Source organism: Aspergillus viridinutans (genome assembly GCF_018404265.1).
Source record: "Aspergillus viridinutans IFM 47045 DNA, scaffold_13, whole genome shotgun sequence".
Taxonomy (NCBI): domain Eukaryota; kingdom Fungi; phylum Ascomycota; class Eurotiomycetes; order Eurotiales; family Aspergillaceae; genus Aspergillus; species Aspergillus viridinutans.
In genome coordinates this window covers 267,038-289,524 of record NW_025091229.1, presented here as the reverse complement: position 1 = coordinate 289,524, position 22,487 = coordinate 267,038, and the positions used below count along the sequence as shown (strand labels likewise).

General features: G+C 51.7%; 8 protein-coding genes across 8 annotated transcripts; 2 read left to right on the top strand and 6 right to left on the bottom strand.

Moving 5' to 3' along the window:
- Positions 1-166: 166 nt before the first annotated feature.
- Aspvir_002858 (Zn(II)2Cys6 transcription factor) lies at positions 167-2,685 on the bottom strand (the record flags this gene model as incomplete). The annotated part of the gene is made up of 4 exons (XM_043274453.1): positions 167-1,427; positions 1,481-2,160; positions 2,219-2,330; positions 2,381-2,685. 4 exons carry the CDS (start codon positions 2,683-2,685, stop codon positions 167-169), a joined length of 2,358 nt encoding a protein of 785 aa, XP_043130388.1.
- A 1,003-nt stretch (positions 2,686-3,688) lies between these two features.
- Positions 3,689-5,993, bottom strand: Aspvir_002857 (uncharacterized protein; the record flags this gene model as incomplete). The annotated part of the gene is made up of 3 exons (XM_043274452.1): positions 3,689-4,511; positions 4,556-5,825; positions 5,891-5,993. 3 exons carry the CDS (start codon positions 5,991-5,993, stop codon positions 3,689-3,691), a joined length of 2,196 nt encoding a protein of 731 aa, XP_043130387.1.
- A 1,037-nt stretch (positions 5,994-7,030) lies between these two features.
- On the top strand, positions 7,031-8,071 carry Aspvir_002856 (alpha/beta hydrolase family protein; the record flags this gene model as incomplete). The annotated part of the gene is made up of 1 exon (XM_043274451.1): positions 7,031-8,071. The coding sequence occupies one exon, from the start codon at positions 7,031-7,033 to the stop codon at positions 8,069-8,071; it is 1,041 nt and encodes a 346-aa protein (XP_043130386.1).
- A 156-nt stretch (positions 8,072-8,227) lies between these two features.
- Aspvir_002855 (glycoside hydrolase family 1 protein) lies at positions 8,228-10,129 on the bottom strand (the record flags this gene model as incomplete). Its single annotated transcript, XM_043274450.1, has 2 exons — positions 8,228-9,907; positions 9,968-10,129. 2 exons carry the CDS (start codon positions 10,127-10,129, stop codon positions 8,228-8,230), a joined length of 1,842 nt encoding a protein of 613 aa, XP_043130385.1.
- Positions 10,130-10,591: 462 nt separating this feature from the next.
- Aspvir_002854 (TolB family protein) lies at positions 10,592-12,616 on the bottom strand (the record flags this gene model as incomplete). Its single annotated transcript, XM_043274449.1, has 1 exon — positions 10,592-12,616. One exon carries the CDS (start codon positions 12,614-12,616, stop codon positions 10,592-10,594), a length of 2,025 nt encoding a protein of 674 aa, XP_043130384.1.
- Positions 12,617-14,221: 1,605 nt separating this feature from the next.
- Aspvir_002853 (uncharacterized protein) lies at positions 14,222-16,034 on the bottom strand (the record flags this gene model as incomplete). The annotated part of the gene is made up of 5 exons (XM_043274448.1): positions 14,222-14,431; positions 14,488-14,728; positions 14,799-15,102; positions 15,158-15,550; positions 15,611-16,034. The coding sequence occupies 5 exons, from the start codon at positions 16,032-16,034 to the stop codon at positions 14,222-14,224; spliced, it is 1,572 nt and encodes a 523-aa protein (XP_043130383.1).
- Positions 16,035-17,176: 1,142 nt separating this feature from the next.
- Positions 17,177-21,210, top strand: Aspvir_002852 (uncharacterized protein; the record flags this gene model as incomplete). Its single annotated transcript, XM_043274447.1, has 16 exons — positions 17,177-17,634; positions 17,708-17,885; positions 17,932-18,087; positions 18,133-18,757; positions 18,823-19,006; positions 19,072-19,138; positions 19,191-19,274; positions 19,322-19,449; positions 19,520-19,995; positions 20,068-20,196; positions 20,253-20,340; positions 20,397-20,490; positions 20,539-20,643; positions 20,716-20,733; positions 20,775-21,078; positions 21,149-21,210. 16 exons carry the CDS (start codon positions 17,177-17,179, stop codon positions 21,208-21,210), a joined length of 3,156 nt encoding a protein of 1,051 aa, XP_043130382.1.
- Positions 21,211-21,470: 260 nt separating this feature from the next.
- On the bottom strand, positions 21,471-22,382 carry Aspvir_002851 (uncharacterized protein; the record flags this gene model as incomplete). Its single annotated transcript, XM_043274446.1, has 2 exons — positions 21,471-22,226; positions 22,284-22,382. 2 exons carry the CDS (start codon positions 22,380-22,382, stop codon positions 21,471-21,473), a joined length of 855 nt encoding a protein of 284 aa, XP_043130381.1.
- Between the last annotated feature and the right edge of the window lie 105 nt (positions 22,383-22,487).

Here is a 22,487-nt window from a genome sequence, read left to right as displayed (position 1 = left end):
AGCCACACTCCTGCCTTGGACTCCACTCAATCATATGTTAATCCACCCCAGCAATCAGTCATTTATCTATTATGCTACCCGGTCTCTGTTCATGTTTTCTATTGGGTGATGTGGTTATACACAATACATAACAAAACACGCAGGATCAGATACAAACTTCTGGTGACTACTGATAATTGGTATTGCCAGGATTATCAAACATAGCTTCACTAGATTCACGAGGCACAAATTGATCATACATCGTTTGCAGTGTGGGATGTACAACTATATTCTGCGGCAAAGACACATGCGACTGTGTAAGTTGCAGCCCATCCTGCATCGCTCGTAGGATATTGCTCTGAGGTGGTACCGGTGAGGTAGAGGCGGAAGGTGTGGCCATCATGCTGTCAACAGGCGTTAGGGAAATGCAGCAGTAGAGGCTATGGCAGACATCCCATGCTCGTTGAGCAGCCAGGTCATCTGCCGCCATTGCAAGAAGCCACCCCATAGCTTTCTCCACCATCAGAGTGATTTTGGCGGCCTCTTCGCCGTCAAACTTGACGCAGAAATCCAACTCGATTAGTAAAATGGTCGCGGATTGCATCAGATAATGGATGATACACCACCAGGGCGATAACCGGACCAGCCAGAGCACATCCGGCGTGTCCGGTAAGAGGTCTAGTATATCACAGGCCGACTCGACGCATATTTTGGCGTTCTTCCGTTGGTCCAGCGGGGGATTTTGGAGTTGCCCGGGGCGAAGCCGATCGGTGCGGCAAAGAGAAGGGCGAGAAATAGTGATTTTGGTGCTATAGAAGCGAAAGGCAAGGCTCCATCGCTGCCGTTCAAATGACTTGGACTTCTGCATCGGCTTAAACTGGAATACTTCTGGAAGACTGCTACTCCACGCATCTGCGTCTCGTACCAAGTCCACTATTGTTGCGCCGACTTTCGGCCAGGGTTCTCGAGACCCGCCGGGCGCATACAGCACATCAATTGCTCGCCGCATGATCATCGTTATGTCGATGAAATACAGAAAGTAAAGAGAATTACTAGGCGCGGCCTCGTTGATGGTCGAAGCCAAGTAGTGTCCTACAGACGGTGCAGGTTTTGTGAAAGCTTGGGAAGGGAGGTGTTTGTGTCTTCGCGAGGAGAAGGCTTGCATGTAGCCATATCGGACACTGTAGTCCGAGAGAAGTTGGGAAGCAACAGGACCATGAAACTGGTCCTCTTCGTAAGGAATAGGGAGAGGTGTTGTGCAGAACGTGTCTGCAGCACTCGTGGGGCGGCCAGTCATGATGGAGAGGGTGTTCTCCAGCGTGTATATGGACCACCAAACGCGATACCGGAGCTCTTTCGAGAAATTCGGCGTGTCCTTGCTCTCGCTGCGGAGATTAATCCCCAAAGCGATGGCGGACCTGATGGAGACACCACAGGTTCTCCATGCCCTGCAGATCGTATTAGATGTATCATTCTGGCTTTATGGGAATGGAATATGTACCTGTTGACGTGTCCCATCGACATGAGCCAAAATGCGCTCAAGCCTTCGGCTTGCACCTGCTGCAGGTTGGGGTGGTCGAAGAGCCGGCCATTCGTAAAATTGAGCTTCTGAGCCCGGGAAAAATACTCCAAGGGCCCGTCAGTACCTCCCATCCACGGTTCAGAAAGAAGATGACCGAATTTGGCCCCCAGAGCAAAGATTAAGTTAAGGATTGCAAGCCACCTGCCCGGTGGCTGCATATTTGGCCGGGAATAATATAATGCATACTGCTGCATAAACGGAATCCTACCAACAATGGGAAAAGACGGATGAACCGCGTCAAAATAGAGATGTATAAGCTTGTCTCCAATAGTACGAGAAGGACGATCATAGGGGCCAATACCCTGATCGACTAACAAATTCTGATCATCCAGAAAATAACTTACCGAGGTCAATGCCTTGGAACCGTTGCCCGGTGACGCTGCCTTCGACTCCGCCACAGGAGCGGCCCTGCCTATTTCCTTCCTCAAATCACGTATCCATGAGATTTCGGAATGCGACCCTAGGTAGCCGAACGCGAGCAGTTGCTGGTTCCGATGGTAGTCCTCCTCAACATAGTCCACGGCAAAAGAAGGCTGGGTAGAGGGAGAATGGGTCGCGCTGACCGGATCCGGGGATGGGGGCCTAGTGATAGAGCTCCTCTATGGAAAATTTGTCAAAAATAAAGAAGGCGACCGGAGAGGGCGGACCGTGACTTACTCGATGTAAAGTCCTTGCAATAAGCTGTGCGTCTTGAATATCGACCCGGGATCGGAGGTGTTCCAGCAACTCTTCGTAGGCAGCGACCTGCTGCTCGAGCTCTTCGATTTGCCTATACAAGACTAAGTCAAATGTTCAAGCTGGTCCAGGTCTCCTACTAACCTTTCCCTACTCTCGCGTTTACTTTCGAGCGACGTGCAAGTGATGCCGAAACTGACGCAGCGAACGCATGGGCGATATTCGCTACACTTGGCTTTTTGTTCCCTGCATGCCGCACATGCCGTCCTGATGCGACGATTGCCAGTCGTTCTAGGAGGAGCGAGTCGCGGGATGGCAACCTTGGACGAGGGCGCTTCCTCAGATTGTTGTCCCTCCGTTGATTCTTTACCGAACAATGAACCTGAGACGTTTTCGGCGGGGTCAGAACAACGCGACTGCTCAAGCCTTTGTGCATCTTCAAACTCCATAACATATCAAAAAGTATTGTTAAAGGGTTGAAGCTGTAAAGCGCGCGAGGTCAGACCGCAAAACATGATTGTTATTGCTGCCATATTAGGTCAGCATTGGTGACATCAATCCTCTGCACTAGTAAGGAGCTGCCGAAGCACTGATTGGCTGGAAGGAACCTCCGTACCTGCTAATGCTTCTCCGGAGGGGTAGGGGAATGAATAGCATCAATTGATACGTGTTGGTTTGTTCTAGCCTGACGGGCGCGTCATAATGATGTCGGCGGGGGTCTCATGAAAAGGAAAGTGGAAATCACTTACGCACAGACTGTAGATCTTGAACAGCAATCATCATGATCCCTGAGCCTGATAGAGTTGAAGACTTGAGGTACTGTAAGTCTGTACCTTACGATCCGTAAACCAATAATAAAGTCAACTTTTATCCCAGAATCCACCGTCCCACGGCTCCGATCCGGCTCCGACCATGACAAGTCAGGTATTGTCCCTGCCTCATGCAAAAGGGATTGGAATGAACAAATTGTTTGGTTCCATGGCAATGGATTAGATCTACCAGCGCCACGGTAAATCCTCCAAGCTTAGTCCACAGCCTAGATAAGATCTTCTGTATCTCGCCGGCGCTGACACTGGTGGATGCCAAGTCAGGAATGCGTGTATACGGAATGGAGTCTTTTTGGGGAACTTCTAACTTTGGATTTTTTCTTTAATTTTAATAATTGAGTCGGTGTCCACATTCATGAATACCAGGGGCGAAACTTTAATATCAGGTCGAGTTCACAGAGACTTCAATCCAGGGAGCACACATTTGGTTCAAGCACTCCGCAACCATGCCCTGAGTCTTCCATTACTTATTTCCATTGTGCTGTATTGTTCGCACCTACCCGACAGATTCTCAAATTTCCAAGTGAAACTGTAACAGCAAAGAATGGTGGTCGCTAAACAGCTATTCACGTAATATCCCACCTGATGCGCACACAAGGAGAAGAACATAAGCCACCAAGATCAACTATTGCTGCGGACAAAACTCCCTCTCAAACTCCTGCCTCTCCAACTGCTCTTCCTCCTCTAGACTCAAAGGCGGCGCGGGATTAGCCTGACCCTGCTCCATGCGTTGTCGCACCCGCTCCATATCGACCCTCTGGTTTGGAGGAGTAGCCAGCATCTCTCCGACCACCGCCGCTTCTCGGTGATGATTATTCCTTTGCAAATGTCGTTGGAATGCCCGCATCATGTATGACCGCAGCACATTGTCTTCTTGACCCTGCGCCGACTGAGGAGCATTATTTGCCAAGCTGGAGGGGCCTGCAGTCCCAGTTCCTGCGTTGGCAGCGCGCATTGGAATGGTTTGCACCGGAGCAACAGGAAACGGCGTCCCGTTGATCTTCTTGTGTGCGTAGTCGGCTACTGTTCGCAGACACATATTGCGCAAGCCGTTCTGGAGCCGCCAGCCCCTGATCTCCTCGGGTACGACGGGCCCGACGTAGACTGTGTTCGGATGGTCGAGAGCAAGAGGCCACAGATCTTCTAGTAAGGCGGATTGTGATGCATGCATGGCGTACAGATCTCCCCAGACCAGGCTGCCCAGGATTCGCATCTGTCCGTGGTACCCTGGGGATTCATCAGGACGATCGGGACCCTCGGCTGAATCCCACTCGGCGTCGACGGCTAGGACGAAACCTGCAAAGTCTCCATCGCGCGTGGTAAGCAGGGCGGAAGAGTAGTTTGAGCTCGTGTATGAGGCGACACTGGGCTCGTCGACTACGAGAAATACTCGATTATTTATCTGGTCTTCGGCATCTAATGATGCCGAACCGAGATCATTGAAGTGTCTGTAATGTTAGAATTCGGACAATCAATCTCGGAAAGAACTCACTTTCTTGCGCCCTCGACGTCTCCTTCTGGAATTCCTAAATCCTTCCCATCCATCCAGTGCAGCTTCAGATGTGGCTTGATCGCACTCGAGCCTGTCTGTCCGCGACCCCAGTCCGCAATGTGCTGCTCTATTTTCTGTTTGCACGCGTTCCATTCAGCATCGCTCTGCTTGTACGTCAGCCGGTAGATGGCCAGTCCGAAACTCCGACGTCGATCGTTCCGATTCTGGATCCAATACAACAACTTCGTAATCCATGGCTCGCGGGGTACCGGCTCAACCGGGTTGCCGCGCACTTCTCGTCGCAACTGATGCTGGCTATTGATCTGGTCGAGGCACGCCTGGTGCAGTGACACCGGATCGGCAATGTGATGAGCCTCGCCCCTCGCGCGCGCTTGCATTATGCTCTGATATCGCGCTGTGTGTGTGACCTGCTTGAGCCTCCGCGAGTATGTTCCTCCACGCTGGGACCAAACTGTTGAACGAAGGGTGGGAGGGATATTCGACGGGACGGCCGGTGCAGTGTAGCCCTTGTATCCCTCCATTGAAATAAGAATGCCGTAGTCGGCGACGCTGGTGATTTCGGCCAGCTTGTGCAGTGCGTCGGTGGTCCGCCACTGGATCCTGTCCACCGTGTCCAGATCCACGGGACGATGCAAACGCAGCGTGGTGAGTAATGGAGCCCGAAGGGCGCTGACTTTGACCGTCACCCAGCGGTGTGCTCGCTCCGTCATGACCTCAAGATGGGCTGTCATGTATGCCGTCCACAGGCTCGTCACGCTCACAGATGGCTGCTGCTTCTCTGCACGCTGTCGATTCAGCAAAACTTCTAACTCCTGCCAATGCTCCCAGATCAGGTTGAACGTGTCGCGCATGTTTGCCATCACTTTGGGCTGATTCAAATACTCAAATGCCGCGCAAACAGCCGACAGATGCTGACACGCTACGTCGAAATTATCTTCTTTGTCGAGGCCCTTCTCCGTCCATCGCTGCTCACAGAACGGGACAATGCCCTCCCACAATCTGTTCTTCAGGGAATGAATATTCTTCCCAACGCAGCACAACCGATCCCCATCTTGCATGGACCCAATGCGATTCATCACCCGGTCAATGATGACGGTCTGATCGGCATCCGGATCTGGACTCGTCTGCGCCAACGGGATCTCGTCCGCGGTCATACGCACAAGATCGCATTCCTTGCCATTGGGAAGGGGACCTTCCACCGCAAACTCTAAGAAATGTGCTATGGTCTGCGGCTCAATAAGGCGATCGACTGGAAGTGGATCTTAGCATGAGGCTCATCCGGTGATCCGGCGCGTCCTGCAGACAGTAACCTACCGATTTCCAGCTCTTGGCTCTCGATGTGTACTTTGGTGAGCACACTGTTCATTGACACATTGTTGAAATTCGTGTGTGAATATGGCCGCGTTCCGCTCGCCATTTTGACGTCCGTGTTGCGAAGTGCGAACAGGATGCGATAGAAAGGGGCGATGGAGTTTTGAGGCGCAGGAAGGTCCAGGCACCAAGCGGCCAAGCGGGGTGTTGCCTGGTGCGGTGCTTGCCAAGCATCCTAGTCCCTTTAGTTTATGGCCTTTTGACGAATCCCCGATCGGGAAAGTCAGGCTAGCATGTTGGTGGAGAGGTTTAGTCTGCAACAGTTGCCTGAGGCAACACTGTCTGCCTGATTGCCTAGCCAGAGCTTGGAAATAAAAGGAATATGGAAAACAAGCGTCATTGCCAGATGGATAACCCCAGGTAGTACAGGATCTATGCTGATCGTAATATATATATCAAATGGGTCTTACCAGCACAGTGGTAATGCTGGCTGCAGGGACAGCCCATTGTATAAATACTGTTTTTGCAGGCGAACATGTCTCTTGCTCCTCTTGGCACGTTTTATATTCCTACTCCTACTGTACCTAGATATTCAGGTCCATCAAGTCATATTACTCGATCTATATCTAAAACCTGGACTAGACTTGAACCTCAATCTTGATTGCCATCGTTGACTGGTTAGACATGGCCCTAGTGTGATGGTAATTTATCCTTGCACGCGGGGTTGGCAGAGGTAGCCCCTAAATAACCGGTCTCATCCTGTCTATAGTCCTCTAGATTCAAGAACCCCATGCTTTTAACATGTGGCTATACAACCTGTATCTAAGTTTTTGTCGGTCTGTTAGCTACTTCAGGCGAAGGGAACAAGAAAGGAAAGCCATACTCGTCCATGCCGAACAGCATGCATCCCGGATGGTTGGCTACCTTGAACGGCACGAGTGGAGGAATCTGCACTAGCAATGCGTTGCTCCGTTGCGATGGTCCTTCTCTGAATCATTTCTAGCAAACCAATTGAGGGCGATTCTCACTAGTTGCGGCCCTCTTCAACAAACTGGTCATCCCACCGTCACAGTGGGCTGGTTCGTCCTTACTGCCAAAGTATCCCCCCGGTTCAGTCGCGTGTCTCTTGTCTTGTCACTTCAAATGACAGCTTCCGGCAAAATCATCGGTCTACGAGTCCTCACATTGCAAGCAGCGGGCATGGGTTCACCCTGGCAGCCACCACCTTATGCAGCCGAGGGTGTCACTTGCGTCCCTCTCACGCTCGGCAAGGCGTTGTACAGAGTAGCAGCAGAACTAACCCTACCAGCCTCTGCTGGGTCTTGCCAGAAATACCCCTGTATCGTATTCATCGGCGGCTCCGGCCCCATGGACAAAGACTCCACCATTGGCGCCCTGAAACCATTCAAGGACATGGCTCTTGGTCTCTCAAGTCGCGGTATTGCGTCTTGCCGGTTCGACAAGTTTACATGCACGCTTGCTGGGAGATTCCTCACGCGCAACACAACAGCCTCGCTTACAGATGAATACATCTATCATGTCAGGCATGCTATCCGCAAGGTCCGTCAACATCCTAACGTCGATCACGGCAAGATATTCCTCCTGGGCCATAGTTTGGGCGGGTTAATCGCTGCTCGCCTTGCAACAGCTGAGCCCTCAGTAGCAGGCTGTGTTCTTATGGCGTGTCCGGCGCAACCGCTGTACAGGTGTGCTATTCAACAACTGCGGTATTTCAAGGGTCTCGACGAGTGTGGTGGCCAACCTTCCAGCGATGAGCTAAGTAATACAATTGAGACAATTAAGGTGCTGGAAAAACAAGCAGAGCTTGCAGATGATCCATCTTTGACCCCATCAACACCAGCAAGCCAACTACCATTTGGTCTCGGCCCTGCATATTGGCTTGAATATCGTGAATTCGATCCAATTCAGTCCCTGCAGAGATCAGAGTGTCCTGTCTTGGTTCTGCAGGGTGCACGGGATTATCAGGCTACCGTCAACGAGGACTATGCGGCGTTCTATGCAAAGTTCCAGGATCGTCAGAATGTCCACTTTAGGCTGTATGAGAAGTTAAATCACTTGTTTGTACCGGGGGAGGGGAAGTGTACTCCGGCCGAGTATGATATTGGAGGAAGTGTGCATATGGCTGCTGTGGATGATATCGAGCGATGGGTTAAGAGCTGTTGAGTTTACTTGAAGTATATTTTAGAACCCTATTTATACTTGTGAATACCAGATCATAGAATAACCAATAGTAATAAACTGACTTATTCAAATGCTTGTGTGGGCCACTCTGTCGACGGCAAAGCTGACATGTTTGCTTCGTACAACCTGACAGACGTCTCACTTGGCCATCCTGGACGACACAAAATCCACCAAATCAAAGAAACTCTTCTTGTAATACCGCTCCTGCGTCGTCCGATTAACCACCTGCAGCCCAAACTGCTGTTTATAGTCTCCAAACTCCCAATTGTCCGCCCACGACCAGGCCAACGCCCCCATAACCCGCACCCCGTCTTCATGAATTGCATTGAGAATCTCCAACATGAATGAAAGATGGTAAATACTCCGCGGGGTATCAAATAGCTGATCTGACAGGTCGCTCTTCTCGGCTTCCCCGAAAACAGGGAACCCAAACTCCGACACGAAGACCGGGCTGCGGAACGTGTTCCACAGATAGTTGAGGTACTCCCGCAGGTAGGTTGGGGTGATGTACACGTAGCTCTGCGAGCGGTAGCCAATGTTCCACCCGTATCTGGTCTTCGTTTCCTGCACCACGCAATACGGGAACAGCTTGCTGGAGGAGTTGGCTGCGCACGCTTCAACCCCTTCCGGGGTTGGGGAGACCACAGTCGCAGTGTATGGATCGATGCCGAAGAAATCAGACGTGTTCGCGATATAGGACAGGTCCTGCTCGCTGAGCGGTTTGGCACCGGGGAGGGTCTCCAGGATGGAATCCGGGTACTGCTTCCCGAGGAAGATCGGGTTCGCGAAGAGGCCCAGCTGCATTTCCTGGAAGCGGATCGCGGCTTGCACGTCGCTGGCGTTACGCGGGTCGCGAGGCACGCCGAAGTTGTCGTTGAACTTGATGCCCATCTTGCCGGTTGCTTTTAGGACGTCGTGGTAGAAGTGGTATACTTGCGCGTGCGCGCGCACGACGTTATCGGCGCCTTTGAAATTGAATGAGTACAGGAGGGGCTCGTTGAATGTAACCCAGATGGGGACTCGGTCGGCGAAATGCGTAAGGACGATTTTGGCGTAGTTGACAAAGGCGTCGACAAATGTCTCGTTTTGGTAGCCTCCGTTGCTGTAGCCAATATCTGGTTTGGCTAAGTTGCCGCCGTCGACGAACATCAAGGGGCTGTCAAAATGAAGAAGGGTTACGATGGGCAGCATGCCAGCGTCTAGAACAGTATTGATCAGATCATCATAGTGCTTGATGCCTTGCTCGTTTACTGGGGTCCCGGGTAGAACAAAAGGGAGGATGCGCGTCCACGGATTGGAGAAGCTGTAGTACTTGACGCCTATGGCCGCCAGACGTTGGATATCCTGCTTGTACAAGTAGTAGTTCTCGTTCGTCACGTAGTCCTTTGGCTGCGTCGTGTTGCCTAGTTTCTCTAGGATAGTCGGACTGCGGCCCTCCAAGCCCACTGCACCCTCGACCTGCGCAGCACTACCTGCGACTCCAAATACGAAGTCATCAGGAAAGCTATAGCAGTCCGTCGGGCCAAAGTAGTTGGCCGGCGGCAGGACCAGTGAACTGCTCGGCACCGGCGTCGGACTGACGGTCGTCGAGTACAGACCGGTCGTCGTATAGTTCTCGATGCTGGCCTGCTGCCACAGCCTTGACCAGGCGGCTTGTCCATAAGGGTCTGTGGTGTCTCTGGCCGTGATGACGGTCTGATTAAGCAACCAATTGCCCCATGTTGTCGTTGCTGGAATGGGGCTGAGATGTTTCACGGCATGAGCATAATTAGGCCATAAGTATGCGTGGTCGTGGGCCTCGGTACAGAAGTCGCAAACCTGTAATCATTAGCATAGTTACTCTTCTGATCCACTACAGGCATGTGTCTCCCACCGAACTGTCTTATTTAGAGTATACGAGAACGGGTGAAAGCAGTACTCCGGGGAGGAAGCTGGCTGCGTGCATTGTGGACGATCAGGATAGCCAGTCGTTGTGATATACAGCTGCTGTGCCTCGGCAGCGCCCAGGAGTATAACAAACCATGAAAATATAGCCTTCATTTTGTTCAAGTGGTATGGACTCAAGTCACGCATAGCTTGCAACCGGAGACGCCCCTCTTATACCATTTTCATAGCTCCAGGCATAGTCCAGTCGCATTTCAGTCCGATTCCGCTTGGACACAGACAAACTGTCCATGATCAACGGTAGCACTGCATTGTATGGACAGAACTAGTTGGCCACCCCGCAACTCCAGGTTTCCCCAACGTCCACATCCGAAGTATTCCCAAGATGGCTTATGACTGCATGTGGGGTCTTACCCTTTGCCAGGCCCGCAACAGGGGTAAAGGGAAGCAACAGCCGGAAAATATATTCCAAAGGACGGGGCAGAGAGACTCCAATTGGATCGTATTTCTCAGTGTCTTAGGACCATATGCTATTCCCCACATGTTCTCCACATGCAATATGGTATCAACGCCGTGTATTCAGGCCACGCAACAATATCATCGTCCTGACCCATACATTTACCGGTGCAGAGCCGAATTAGGCACGAACAGCGGCATCGAATCCTCCCACATCGAATCCGTAAGCATGCGCTTGTTCTTTCCATCCGCATCCATGATCATAATCTGGCCGTAGGGCTGGAACGTATTGTCGTACAAGGCACACTCATAGCGGAACCCATACATGCCGGTAGAGTACATGATTCTTCCATCATGCGTCCACGCCGCATGAGCATCGTTGGCGCCGCTACTCGTCAGCACGCGCAGATCGCTTCCATCCGGCCGGATGGTGAAGACGTCGTAGTTGGTTGCGTTCGTCTTGCGGGTGAAGACGATGCGTTCACCGTCCGGTGAGAAGAAGGGGAGGTTGTCCCATCCTGTGGTGAGGACGGTGACCTTGCGAGTTTCGAGGTCCAGGATGCGCAGGCCGAGCTGGGACTTGTCGCCCTGAGCTGACTTCGCGCCCCAGACACGATAGACGACCTTCTTGCCGTCGTGGGAGAAACTGGGGAAGCCGGAGTTGACTGCCGTGGAGTTGCTGGTGAGATCGGCACTGCTGGTGGTTAGCAGTTCAGCGTAAGTGCCGTTCGCACTGGCGCGTGCTAGCCATGCGCCGTACTGTGCGCGATCCTGGAACCAGGAGCCGACGCCGAAGACGAGCCATTGGCCGTCGGGGGACCAGGAGGGTTGGAAGGCACCCGCTAGTCCGTGGCCGACCAGCGTTGCGTCGACGAGATCTGTGTGCAACGCGTCAAAGACCAGACGGGCATTCTGCCCGGTCGGTGACATGGTGACGATGGACGAGTTGCCAAGCTGCTTTTGGGTGATGGCGAGCCGGTCCCGCTGGGACAGCTGGGGGAAAACGTCGGTGAAGCGGTACTCCCAGTCTGAGTCCCAGCTGTAGAGCTTCTTCTCCATAGGCCGGATGACCCATGTAGTCTTTTCGTAGACGACCTTCTTGCCGTCTGGTGACCAGGCGGGCGAGCGAATGGAGACGGATGTGTTGCTGGTGGTGTTCCAGTATGATCCGGCTGTGCTGTATAAGCCTTCCTTTGTAGTGCCCTTGATCTGGTACGCAATCTCCTCGTTGGAGATGTACTGCGGAAAGATCTTGACGCCGGACCCCTCCACCTCAACTCTACGATCTGTTCCTGTGGCAAAGTCGACGGATACAATGCTTGAGTTGGCAGAAGCAATTGATTCAGGACGGTGAGAGTCCCAGGTCGCCTGACGGGTCATCTCGTAGTAGACGATGCGCTTGCCGTCAGGGGACCACTTGGGCGACCCCAGCGCATAGCCCGGCTTGGTCGTGATCTGTCTGAAGCCAGATCCGTCCGGTCGGACGGCGTAGATCGACAGCTCCTGCGTGTGCTCCCACCCGCTGAGTCCCATGAAGGTCTCATCCCCGTGGCCGTCCCATTGCACGTTGCGGTCCGACGAAAAGGCAATCCACTCGCCATCTGGTGACCAGGCTGGTCGGAAGTATCCATTCATTCGGGAAGGATCGGCGACGGTAGCTGCGGTATCAGTCAGATTCCAGCGCTTGCCCGTCTCCAGATCCATAACCCAGATATTGGCCTTGTAACCGTTGGCGGTTGAGACGTAGGCGGCCAGACTGCCGTTCGGGGAGAGGACAACCGAGTCTTCGAACGAAGGCGTGGCCACGAGCTCTTGAAGATCTGAACCATCTGTCCGAACGCGGTAGATATCCGCGTTACCGTCTCCGTTGCGCTCGCCAGTGAAGGTGACCCATTGTCCGTCGGGCGAAAAGGTCGCATGGTACTCGTAGATAGGGTCCGAGAGAAGGGGTCGTTCGTTACGGCCGTCGGCATCTGCGATATAGAGCTGGGAGGTGCCAGGGGCAATTCTGTTCATCAGGAAGATGCCTTTCTTGCCATGCGAGGCAGTGAGGTCCCGCGCTGGGTGACTGGGGGGCAGCGGCATAGCCTTTGAGTCCACGCCTATCCGCGAAGCATAGGGGCATGAGGCAAGGGCCTCAGCATCCAGTAGTCCCAGAACCGCCAGGATAAAAGTATACGACCGCATTGTGTCGGATTTGATTTGGTTTGTAGCAGGCAAAGGCCCATCTGATGCGGGCGAAAGTGGCAGGGTACCTATATATCCGAGATGCCCATTCCAAGAATCTTGAAGACGTTCGCCCGTCTAGGCTACAAGCCAATTAATTATCTGATTATCCAGGACTTGCACTCCCCACGAAGCAGTGGGGACGTTCGGACATGATTGTCTTGTCTGATTCTAACTCGGCCTCCTTGGCTTATCTTGGTTTAGTTTCCATTCACCTTTCAATCCTTCATTTCCTCGGCAGGATAATCTCCCAATCGTAGAGTCAGAATCAAAATGCCAAGTCTGCCAACAAGCAAGCGAGATTGTGATCGGCCGTCCCCACGTCTTGGATCAACAAGCAATAGATTGCCAGGCCATCCCCACCATTATCTCCGACACTTGAAGGACCTTCGGCTTCGGACATAGGCGGCAGGAGTAGAAGTATGTAGTGGCGGAAATGTGTGGAAGTCCCTGAAGACAAGTGGCTGCTAACGGCCAGCTTGATTTCATGGCTACTTTTCAAGAAGGGCCGGTGAGATGTGACTATGGAATGGACGCTTATGGGCATCTTTTGGCTAGGGTCTATGGCTCTGACTGGTCCATGCTCAGTCGTCTAAGTGAGTAGATGACATTCGATATTGATTCGATATTGATACTAGATGGTATTCAATATCCCTACTAGATGACATTCGATATTGATTCAATATCGATACTAGATGGCATTCGATATCCCTACTAGATGATGATTCAATATCTTATGGTTCTAGAGATATAAGGGAATAATCATCTCTGTTAGTATGGTAGTTAGTATAAAAGTAATAGTAATATATATACATGCATATTACCCTTTTAATAACTGCTATAATTTAGGAATAATTCTTAATTACCACCTATTCAACCCCCTAGATATAAATTAAAATAACTATAATTACTCTACATTTCATATAAAAAGATTAATTTTCTATAAGCATGCTGGATAGGCCCTAGGCAGAAGTCCGCCGTAGTGAGCTCTGTATTCCATTTCCATATAAAATGGCACTTTCCAAGGCCTTGATATCTCAACACCCAAGCATTTGCAGGGGCCAAATTCAGGCATGAGGTATAGTATAGTATATACTTATAATCTATAGCCTTCTAGCGACTACCTAGGCCGTTATAGCCTACCTTAGTATAGCACTAGGTTATTATCTAACCTATAATAAAATATATAAGAGTATGCAGTACATATGTGAAAATATATACCTAATTCCTACTAGCTAAGATACTGTAAATAATGGATCTTTCTTACGTGCTAGCCCTGGAGGTAATAAACCTGACACCTCTAGTACTATAATAACCCATCAAGATGAAACTAGACTGGAGATGCCAGGAATTACTATCTTTTCTAAATGTGTTAGAATAACAAAACTAGAGTAGCATAACTGAACCACTAAAATCAAATCCAATCCTCACCAAACTCACAGTGCCTAGCCTAGGGAACTGTACTGGTTATGGTTTCCCTACCCCTAAAACTAACCTCATTTAATGAAAACTATTAGTTATGACTTTTTGCAGTTCCGCCATATTTCCTCCATATTCCTTGTATGATTATGGCGACGTGGGAAACGCTCGAACTCGGACAGCCATCTTGCCAGCAGGGGTACCGCCAGGATCTCCATGTACGCAGTAGGCATCATTCAGCTGGAGGTTCGAGCAGTCAGCCTTGAGATCGGGATTCCACTGCTGCAACTGTGCCATAGTAATCCCATACACCGATTCGATCTTGGCGCAATAGTCGCCCGATTGTACCACATACCACTGGGGCCAGGTTAGTGAGTGCGAGTCTCCAAGGATTTCCAAGGTTATCACCTTACCTCGTAACAATTTGCGGTAGTCCCACTGGGCGTGGGTGCCGGTGCGGTCTGATAGCTTGACGTGGTCGTGGTCGTAGTCTGGTTCCAGTCTGCTGTGGGAAGAACGCAGTAATATAGCCCAGGGCTGAGGTTTGAGCATCCCGCGTTAATTTGCGGGTTGATGGCTTCAAATAGTGAAACGGTGATGGTGAAGTTGAGAGCAATGAGCTGGCAGTAATCCCCCTCGTTGACTTGATAATACCTAGAATATTTTGAGATTTTTAGTCCTGTAACAGGGCGAGGCAAAACAACGAAAGGTCAAAGCTACTTACTTGCCACATTTTGGAGTTGTGCCAAAGGCCACGGGCCCTGGCGGCGCGACAGTTGCTGTAGCATAAATGCCAGTCTTGGTGACTGTGGCGCCAGGGATGGTTGTGCCCGTCCAGACAGCGCCTGGCTGGCTAACACAGATCTGATCCCCCGCAATGAGGTTGCTGCAACCATCGTTAAGGAAAGGGTTCCAAGCGCGAAGCTGGGACAATGTGATACTTGATGCATTGGTAATCTGCATGCAAGTATCCCCCGACTTGATCGTGTACAGCTGGCAGGTGTTTGGGATACAAAGTTTCTGTCCAACTGGACAGCCGTTAGCTCATGTTCGTCCATTACTGTAGCTCTACGGATCTCTCACTTTGGAGATCGGAACAATCCGGGAGAATATTATTCATGGACATCAGTGACCCCCGAGGGACACCCTGCTTTGAGGCGATTTTCCCGCAGTCATCGCCCGAGACCACGGTATATGTCTTCCCGGTCAAGCATTGGGCCGTCGCATAACCCGGGGGCGCGTATCCGGGCAAGTCTGTCCGGTTGCCGGTCACAGGCTGGACTGCGGTCGGATAGGATACGCCGCAGGTCGCTTGAATGGCAGCCCATTCCTTGGCCATTCGCGGACTGTAATTGCTGAATGGAGTGGATTGGATCAATCGACCCAGAAGGAGTAGGCATTCCGAACACACCACGCTCTTGGGTAGGCTGGCCATAGAGGTGTCACCGGCCGGAAGCGTGAGGTTCGCGAGAACATCTAAGAGATTATTCAGTAATCTTGATTCCCTGGCCCGGTTGCTCCTAGATTTATAAACACCTTGGCAATAATTTCCCTTGGAGTCTTTGAAACAGGACACATTGTATTGCGCCCAGAGCTGGTCCCCATACAGGGTTGCTGGCGTATCTGCCCAGGGCTGCGGACTCCCGGCGCACGCCTTCTGGACCGCAGCATGATAGTTGGATAGCGATTGGGAGCAAGATGTAGTGCATATGGTGTTACGAACCGTGGAATCAATATAGCTAAATGCATCCGCCATTACCTGCAGCCGAAGGTACGGGTCACAAGCAATGGTGGCTTCCATGGCGGAGATGCATCCTGGGGCCAGTGATCCATCTGCCGCGGTATCACTGCTATTTGCAATTAGTCCCGGATCGAAGATCACGATATCGGAGAGTGCGCGGCTCGAGAACAACGCAAAGACTATGAGGCTGAGAAGCCGTGACGAGGAAATCAAGTGCATCTTCGTTTCTGGCGGAATCATCATCCTGGGGAGAAGAAAATAGCAGTTGCAGAATCAAGTCTCATCTTGATGTTCAGCTCTTCTTGCCGTCTTATGTTGCTCGGACTCATAGACTTTTGCACCCCTCTCTTGGAGAAGCTTAGCGGATGACGGTCATCTTCATCACTTGCTTCAGTGTAACATCATTCGAGTCGGATGACCAGAAATTGACAGGGATTATGGCATTATTCTGCAATGCTTCAAGGCAGAAACCAACAATCGAACGGAATGCCTGCACGGGGTTGGGCTGCGTTACATTGTCAGCGTCCATATTAGGCCTCCCATCTGCAGTAAGATCTTGGCGGGCTGGAAATGATAATAAGATGGATGGCTTTCCGAATGGTCGAATGCTTCATCCGATCAAGCGAACGCTACCTCGAACGGTGATTTTGTTTCTCTCACGATGAGAATAAGCATAGTTTTGGCAGCCTTCGCGTCCGTTGTTTGGGGATTGACGTCGCAGGACCCGGCATCCGCCACGGATTATACATGGTAGGTAGCTCAAATCGCACTGATCACAAACATTGAAGCTGATGGTCATTCAGCTCGGCTACAAAGCCCTGCAAGATAGGATGCTGCAGCAACACAGGAGTATGTGGACTGGGGCCTGACTTCTGTGGTAAGAGCTGCATCTCCTCGTGCGATCAGAAAAGGTAAGAATGGCAAACCCCAAGCCCACAGACAAATTACAAGCGCTGAGTGCATAACTTCTTTCGCAAACAAAGTGAATGTGATCCTGGATGGGGCGCCCAGTGGTCTCAGAAGGAGAAATGCCCCCTGAACGTGTGCTGCAGTAAGTTTGGTTTCTGCGGAACCACCAAAGACTTCTGCGGCAACAAGACAGTTACCAAGCCGTCATGTTCTGGAAGCAGGTAGGAAGGCATTCTGGGGTTGATACTTGAACCATAGACTCACTGACGATCGTAGCTCCAACAAAAGATCTGTCGGTGTGTTGTGATGACCACTCACCCCTGCGAGGACGTGGCCTGCTAATTGACCCAGGATACTATGAAGGATGGTCCAATACCCGAGCATGTTATGGAAGTAAGTCGTTCCAGATGGAGAGCGTTGCTGGGTGCTACGGGCTAAAAGACAGTACAGTGATGCCTGAACAAATCCCTGTTGGCGCCTACACACATCTCAACTTTGCCTTTGCCTTTATTGATCCCAAGTCATTCAAGGTTGCCCCCATGAGTGCGGCCGACACCGAGCTGTATTCACGTTTCACGGGCCTCAAAGACTCAAACCCCGGGCTACAGACGTGGATCTCGATTGGCGGATGGTCAATGAATGACCCAGATCAGCCAACGGCCACAACCTTCTCGGACCTGGCGGGATCCAGTAGTGCCCAATCGACATTTTTCAGCTCGCTGATCTCCTTCCTTCAGACATGGGGATTCGACGGCGTTGACATCGATTGGGAGTACCCCGTTGCAACTGAAAGGTCTGGGAAACCACAAGACTTCCAGAATTATGTCTCGTTTTTAAAAAATCTTCGCTCGGCTTTGGGAGGCAGTGGCCACAACTACGGGTTGACGATCACAGTCCCTTCCAGCTATTGGTATGGCCCCAGTTCAATGCAGTCGAACAGATGAAAGATATCTGTGGGCATTAACCCTTTTTTTCCATCCTAGGTATATGCAAAACTTCGACATTGTGGCAATTGAGAAGGTGGTGGATTGGTTTAACGTGATGACATACGATTTACACGGCACATGGGACTCCACAGACAAGTTTATCGGGCCGATTGTCAATGCCCATACTAATCTCACGGAGATCGATCTGACCATGGACCTGTTCTGGAGAAACAAGGTAAGTGAATTGAGCTTCGACGCGGCAGTAGCTGATGGAATGACAGGTTGATCCGGATAAAATTGTAATGGGCCTGGGCTTCTACGGCCGAAGCTTCACGCTTTCTGACCCATCCTGCACTCAGCCCGGCTGTCCATTCAGTGGAGGAGGGAACCCAGGAAAATGCTCTGCCAGTGCCGGGGTTGGTCCCCTCCCCCTTCCAGTACGTCCTCGCCAGAAACATTCAGACCTGCTGACGAGAGATTAGACGCTCATGTATTCGGAAATCCAAGACATCCTGACTGCTGGAGCAAAGGCGACCCTGGACAAGGATGCAGCAGTGAAACAGGTCGTCTGGGATAATAACCAATGGGTGTCATTTGACGACGCGGAGACACTCAAGTTGAAGACCGACTACGCCAATGGCAAATGCCTGGGCGGTACTATGGTTTGGGCTGCATCTACCGATGACACGGTAGGGTCTGCGGCCCAGGCATATATCAAGAACAACGGACTGGTCGCTCGTAGCCTCTTCGGGGGCGGGGCGAATCCCAAGCAGGAGGATGTCCTCTCGGCCTGTATCTGGGGCGAGTGTGGAAAAGACTGTCCGGATAAGTCTCTCCCAGCACAGCGAAGCGATGGTAAAGACCGCGGAAATGCAGGCATCTACACGGGTTGTAGTGATGGCGTGACCAGGAACTATTGCTGCCCGAAAGGCCAGGATATGCCAACATGCCAATGGCGTGGACGTGCGCCTTTCTGCGGCGGAGAATGCCATTCAGGCGAGGTGCAAGTCTCGTCGGACACCAGTGGTACAGGCGCCGAGTGCTGGACAGGCCATAAGGTGCTGTGCTGCACTTCAACAAAGTCGGATGCCGGTATAGGACAGTGCAGTGAGTCTTCCCCGGGTAGCTCCAACCCTGTGCAATCGATCATCTGAGCTCACATACGTCGCTAGAATGGGAGGGAGCTGCGCCCTTCTGTGGCAAGCACGGGAGAGTAGGCGAGCATTACGGATGCGACGAATCCGACCGCTACGAAGAGACATACGATTCGTTGGGTGCTGGTGGTGAAGAGTATTGCGTTTCAGGCTACAAATCCTTCTGCTGTACCAAACCTCCTCCCTTTACGGGATGTGGATGGTAAGAATAACCTCACCCCCTTGGAGCGCCAGGAGCTATAGGATCGCTGAACTGTGTATGATTAGGACATCAAAGGCACATCCTTGGCTACACCCTTTCACTTGTCCGACAGGGTGTCCGGCTGGAAAGCAGGTAACACAGTCATGATTATCCGATGAATTGGACCAGCTACTAACGAGCCTAGATTATCGCCCAAGATCCCTCACAGACCAGCTTCTGTGATAGTGGGTCCGCTTTCTACTGCTGCGATATCCCCCTTGAAGATACTGTAAGCGATATTGATCTGCTGTGCTTCGCACCGCTGACATCCTCTAGCCCGACAGTGATAGTAATTTGAACTTCTGCGAGAGCACCGATGGCGACTATGTGCTTAGTATTCAAGACACCAAGGAGAACAACTATGATGATGATGGTAACCCCGCGGACATTCTAGAACTCTGGTGGTAAGTTTGACGTTCCTCAAAGCATCATCCTCTACCCAGGGAATCGGAGAGATAACATTCCTCAATTCAGGTACGAAGAGGATGTGTTTGTGGTGCCCAACGACGCCTCGCCCGATAACATGAAGCGTGGGGTGGGCATTCTCGATGAGCTGCAGGCGCTAAGAATCAACCGTCAGTGGGACACAGGTTCTAGTCTGGACAACCGGACTCTGCCGCAGATATGCAGTACACCGGACGACTGCTTCTTTGCTTTGGAGCCCGACCTTCCCGAGGTTCAGGCGCTTCTGGACGAAGTGCGTCGGTCCTGGGAATACAGTGGGAGAGTCAGCCGGATTTCCAAGCACCCGGATCTAGTCGAACGCGCCCGTGTGCGTTCATCGGTCGTTAAACTCCCGCGAAATCGACGAACAAAGTTCATTGCCTCGACCTATTATACCGTCGCCGAACTCGCCGGCAAAGGGAGACAGTTCTGGGCCAATGGCGCAGGGAAGGCTACCGCTATTTGCTTGAAAAACGCCGCTGCTTTTCAGGCACGGAAGTTAGCTCGTAAGTGTCCATGGTAGCACCTGTCAAGATTGAAAGAAAGTGACTCTGATTTCCGGGGGTGGAAAAACACAGGCAAATATGTCACTGAACATGTCACGGAGCTGCAAACGCCGGCACAATTTGCGCAGTCGATGATCGATAACAAATATCCGGATAAAAGCATTCCCCAGGGAATTTCGAGTGGATATAGTTGGGAAGACGGTGGGTCTACCTCCCGTTAGGCACACATGCTAGATACCTACGTTAATGCTGTTCAGTCTTTGGTGACACCGGGTACGTGCACTGGACGTGGGAAGACCTTGGAGTTGCACAGCCTGCTGGCTTAGACGGCGACACGCCGATTGAGTATGTTTCTTTCCCAACACCAAGCGGGGGTAATACTTTCAGGCTAATGGTCTCAGGGCGATTTACCATGCCCTTGGGAGTAAATCGGGCGATGCCGACTATCAGAACCTGATGATCTGCGATGCTCAGACGAATTCCTTGAAGACATCCGTGAGTAAAGTGACTTCCGTCGAGTCGGCTGGCTGACGATTTGCCTAGGCGTGGGCGATCCACACGAATGTCATCGGCGACGACAGATGGAACAAGGCGAGCCCGTCCGTGCGGCTTGCATATCTCAATAACATAGATCAATCGCTTCTTCCTGTACGTATTACTGGCAACCCATGTGCAAATGGTGGAAGAAAAGAAGCAGGAGGCTAACCCACATACTATTAGTATATGAACTCCCCCGACGTAAGATGCTGCGCATATTCCAAGACTCGCTTCCCCCATAGGCTAACTACAGCATTGGAATTCTCTTCACGCAGGCCCAGGCGGCACTGAAGCATGCCTACGAGGTACAGCAGCAGATCTTCAAAGCTCTTGACAGTGCCGCTCAAAACAATCCCAAGGTCACTGGACCGGGAGTCAGTTTTGCGGCACTGCACAAAACGTGGTATCAGCGGTTCTTCGCGGCGTTCAATGACAATTTGCAGACCTTTTACCAGGCTAAAGTGGACAAGGAAATAACAAACTGGACGGGCGGCAGTCAAGCGTATGGACTGTACAAGTCTCTACAGAGGAACAAGATCGTTTCAGGTATGTTCCTTGCGCGAAGGTGCCCCGTGGTGTTAATAGGAGAGAGCTTTTGCAATACTAACGGCCGTAGACCTAAAAGGCAGGTCGAGTAAGCTGTCGAGCCTGACAGTGCTCACGGCCTGGATTACGTGAAGCCATTGGTCAAGTGAATAAAGGGTTGGTATGATGAGGGGCGCAAGCTCGAGGAGAATATGGATGTGCTGGTTTAGTCAGGTTGCACATGGAAGAACGCTTCTGAGCACGATATCAAATAGTAGTAGCTTCAATGCTTCTTACACGTAGCTTCGTGTGTCCTGTAAAAATCGGACAACATGGTTCACTTTGAACAATCTACATGAGTAGTGTATGAGATGACCTGTCTGCCTTCTCATCAATCACGGGAGATTCGTAGTTCACGCCCCCCAAATTGCATCCTCCGTTGGTGGCACAAGATCCGAGGTGTCCTGACAGTCAAGCAGCGCGGGGTAGAACTTGGTGATCAGCGAAGCGATCGCCACCTTGAAAGTCCCCGAGTACGACAATCGCTGCTCTCCCAGGGTGACATCAACCGCCTTCATGAACGGCGTAGGAGACCCCGGTTTGGCATTCACGACGGAACGCATACACTCCTCGTCGACCATGAGGCACATCCGTGTGTGGAGACCAGGCTCAAGTCTGTCCTCCTCAGCATCGTCGTCCATCTCCTCCGCGGACAGGCGATAGGCATACGCCACCCTTGCTGGCGGCTCCCCCGCCATTGCTTCATCCGACACAAACTTGAGGAAAATCCGGTCGCGAATCCGCTCAATCCCGGATTCTGCCGGGGCAGCACTTATCCCCTCATCGAGGAACGCGTCGTACTGGACCAGGAACTTTTCCCAGAGCGGCTCATCGGAATAATACGTGCGGAACACCAAAAAGCCGAAATCAGGCCAGTCTTCCTCCTCGACCAGCGAGACTAGCGTTTTCAGGTTGTCGAGAGTTGTTGAATTTGTCTGGTCTGCTTCAGCTTCTCCTGTCCCGACCGGTGCGGCGTCATCGGCTGCTGGCGATGGGATTTCCATTGGGGGAGCCCCGCGCGCGATGCGCCTCTCATTTATGCGGGCCATGTTTTGCGCACTGATGAGCTTGGCTTCGGCTGCCTGGCGCTCCATCAGATTTTGTAGTTCCTGGTCATGTCAGCATCTCTCTGCTTTCTTTGCTCTTATTCATATGTACCCACGCACCTGTTCGGAAAGGGCTTCAAGGGCGGCGTCAGTCTGGTTCTGATACATCTCCTCCGTCCATCCTGGCGGCAGGTAATGTAAGATTCGGTCGTCAGCCATTGTAAAATGTGTTGGTGAGCTACTGAAGAGTGAGTCGAGATGGAACCGGGTGTTTGGAGGGAGAAAACAAGCAAAACCAGTGACGAGGATGATCATCACATGATC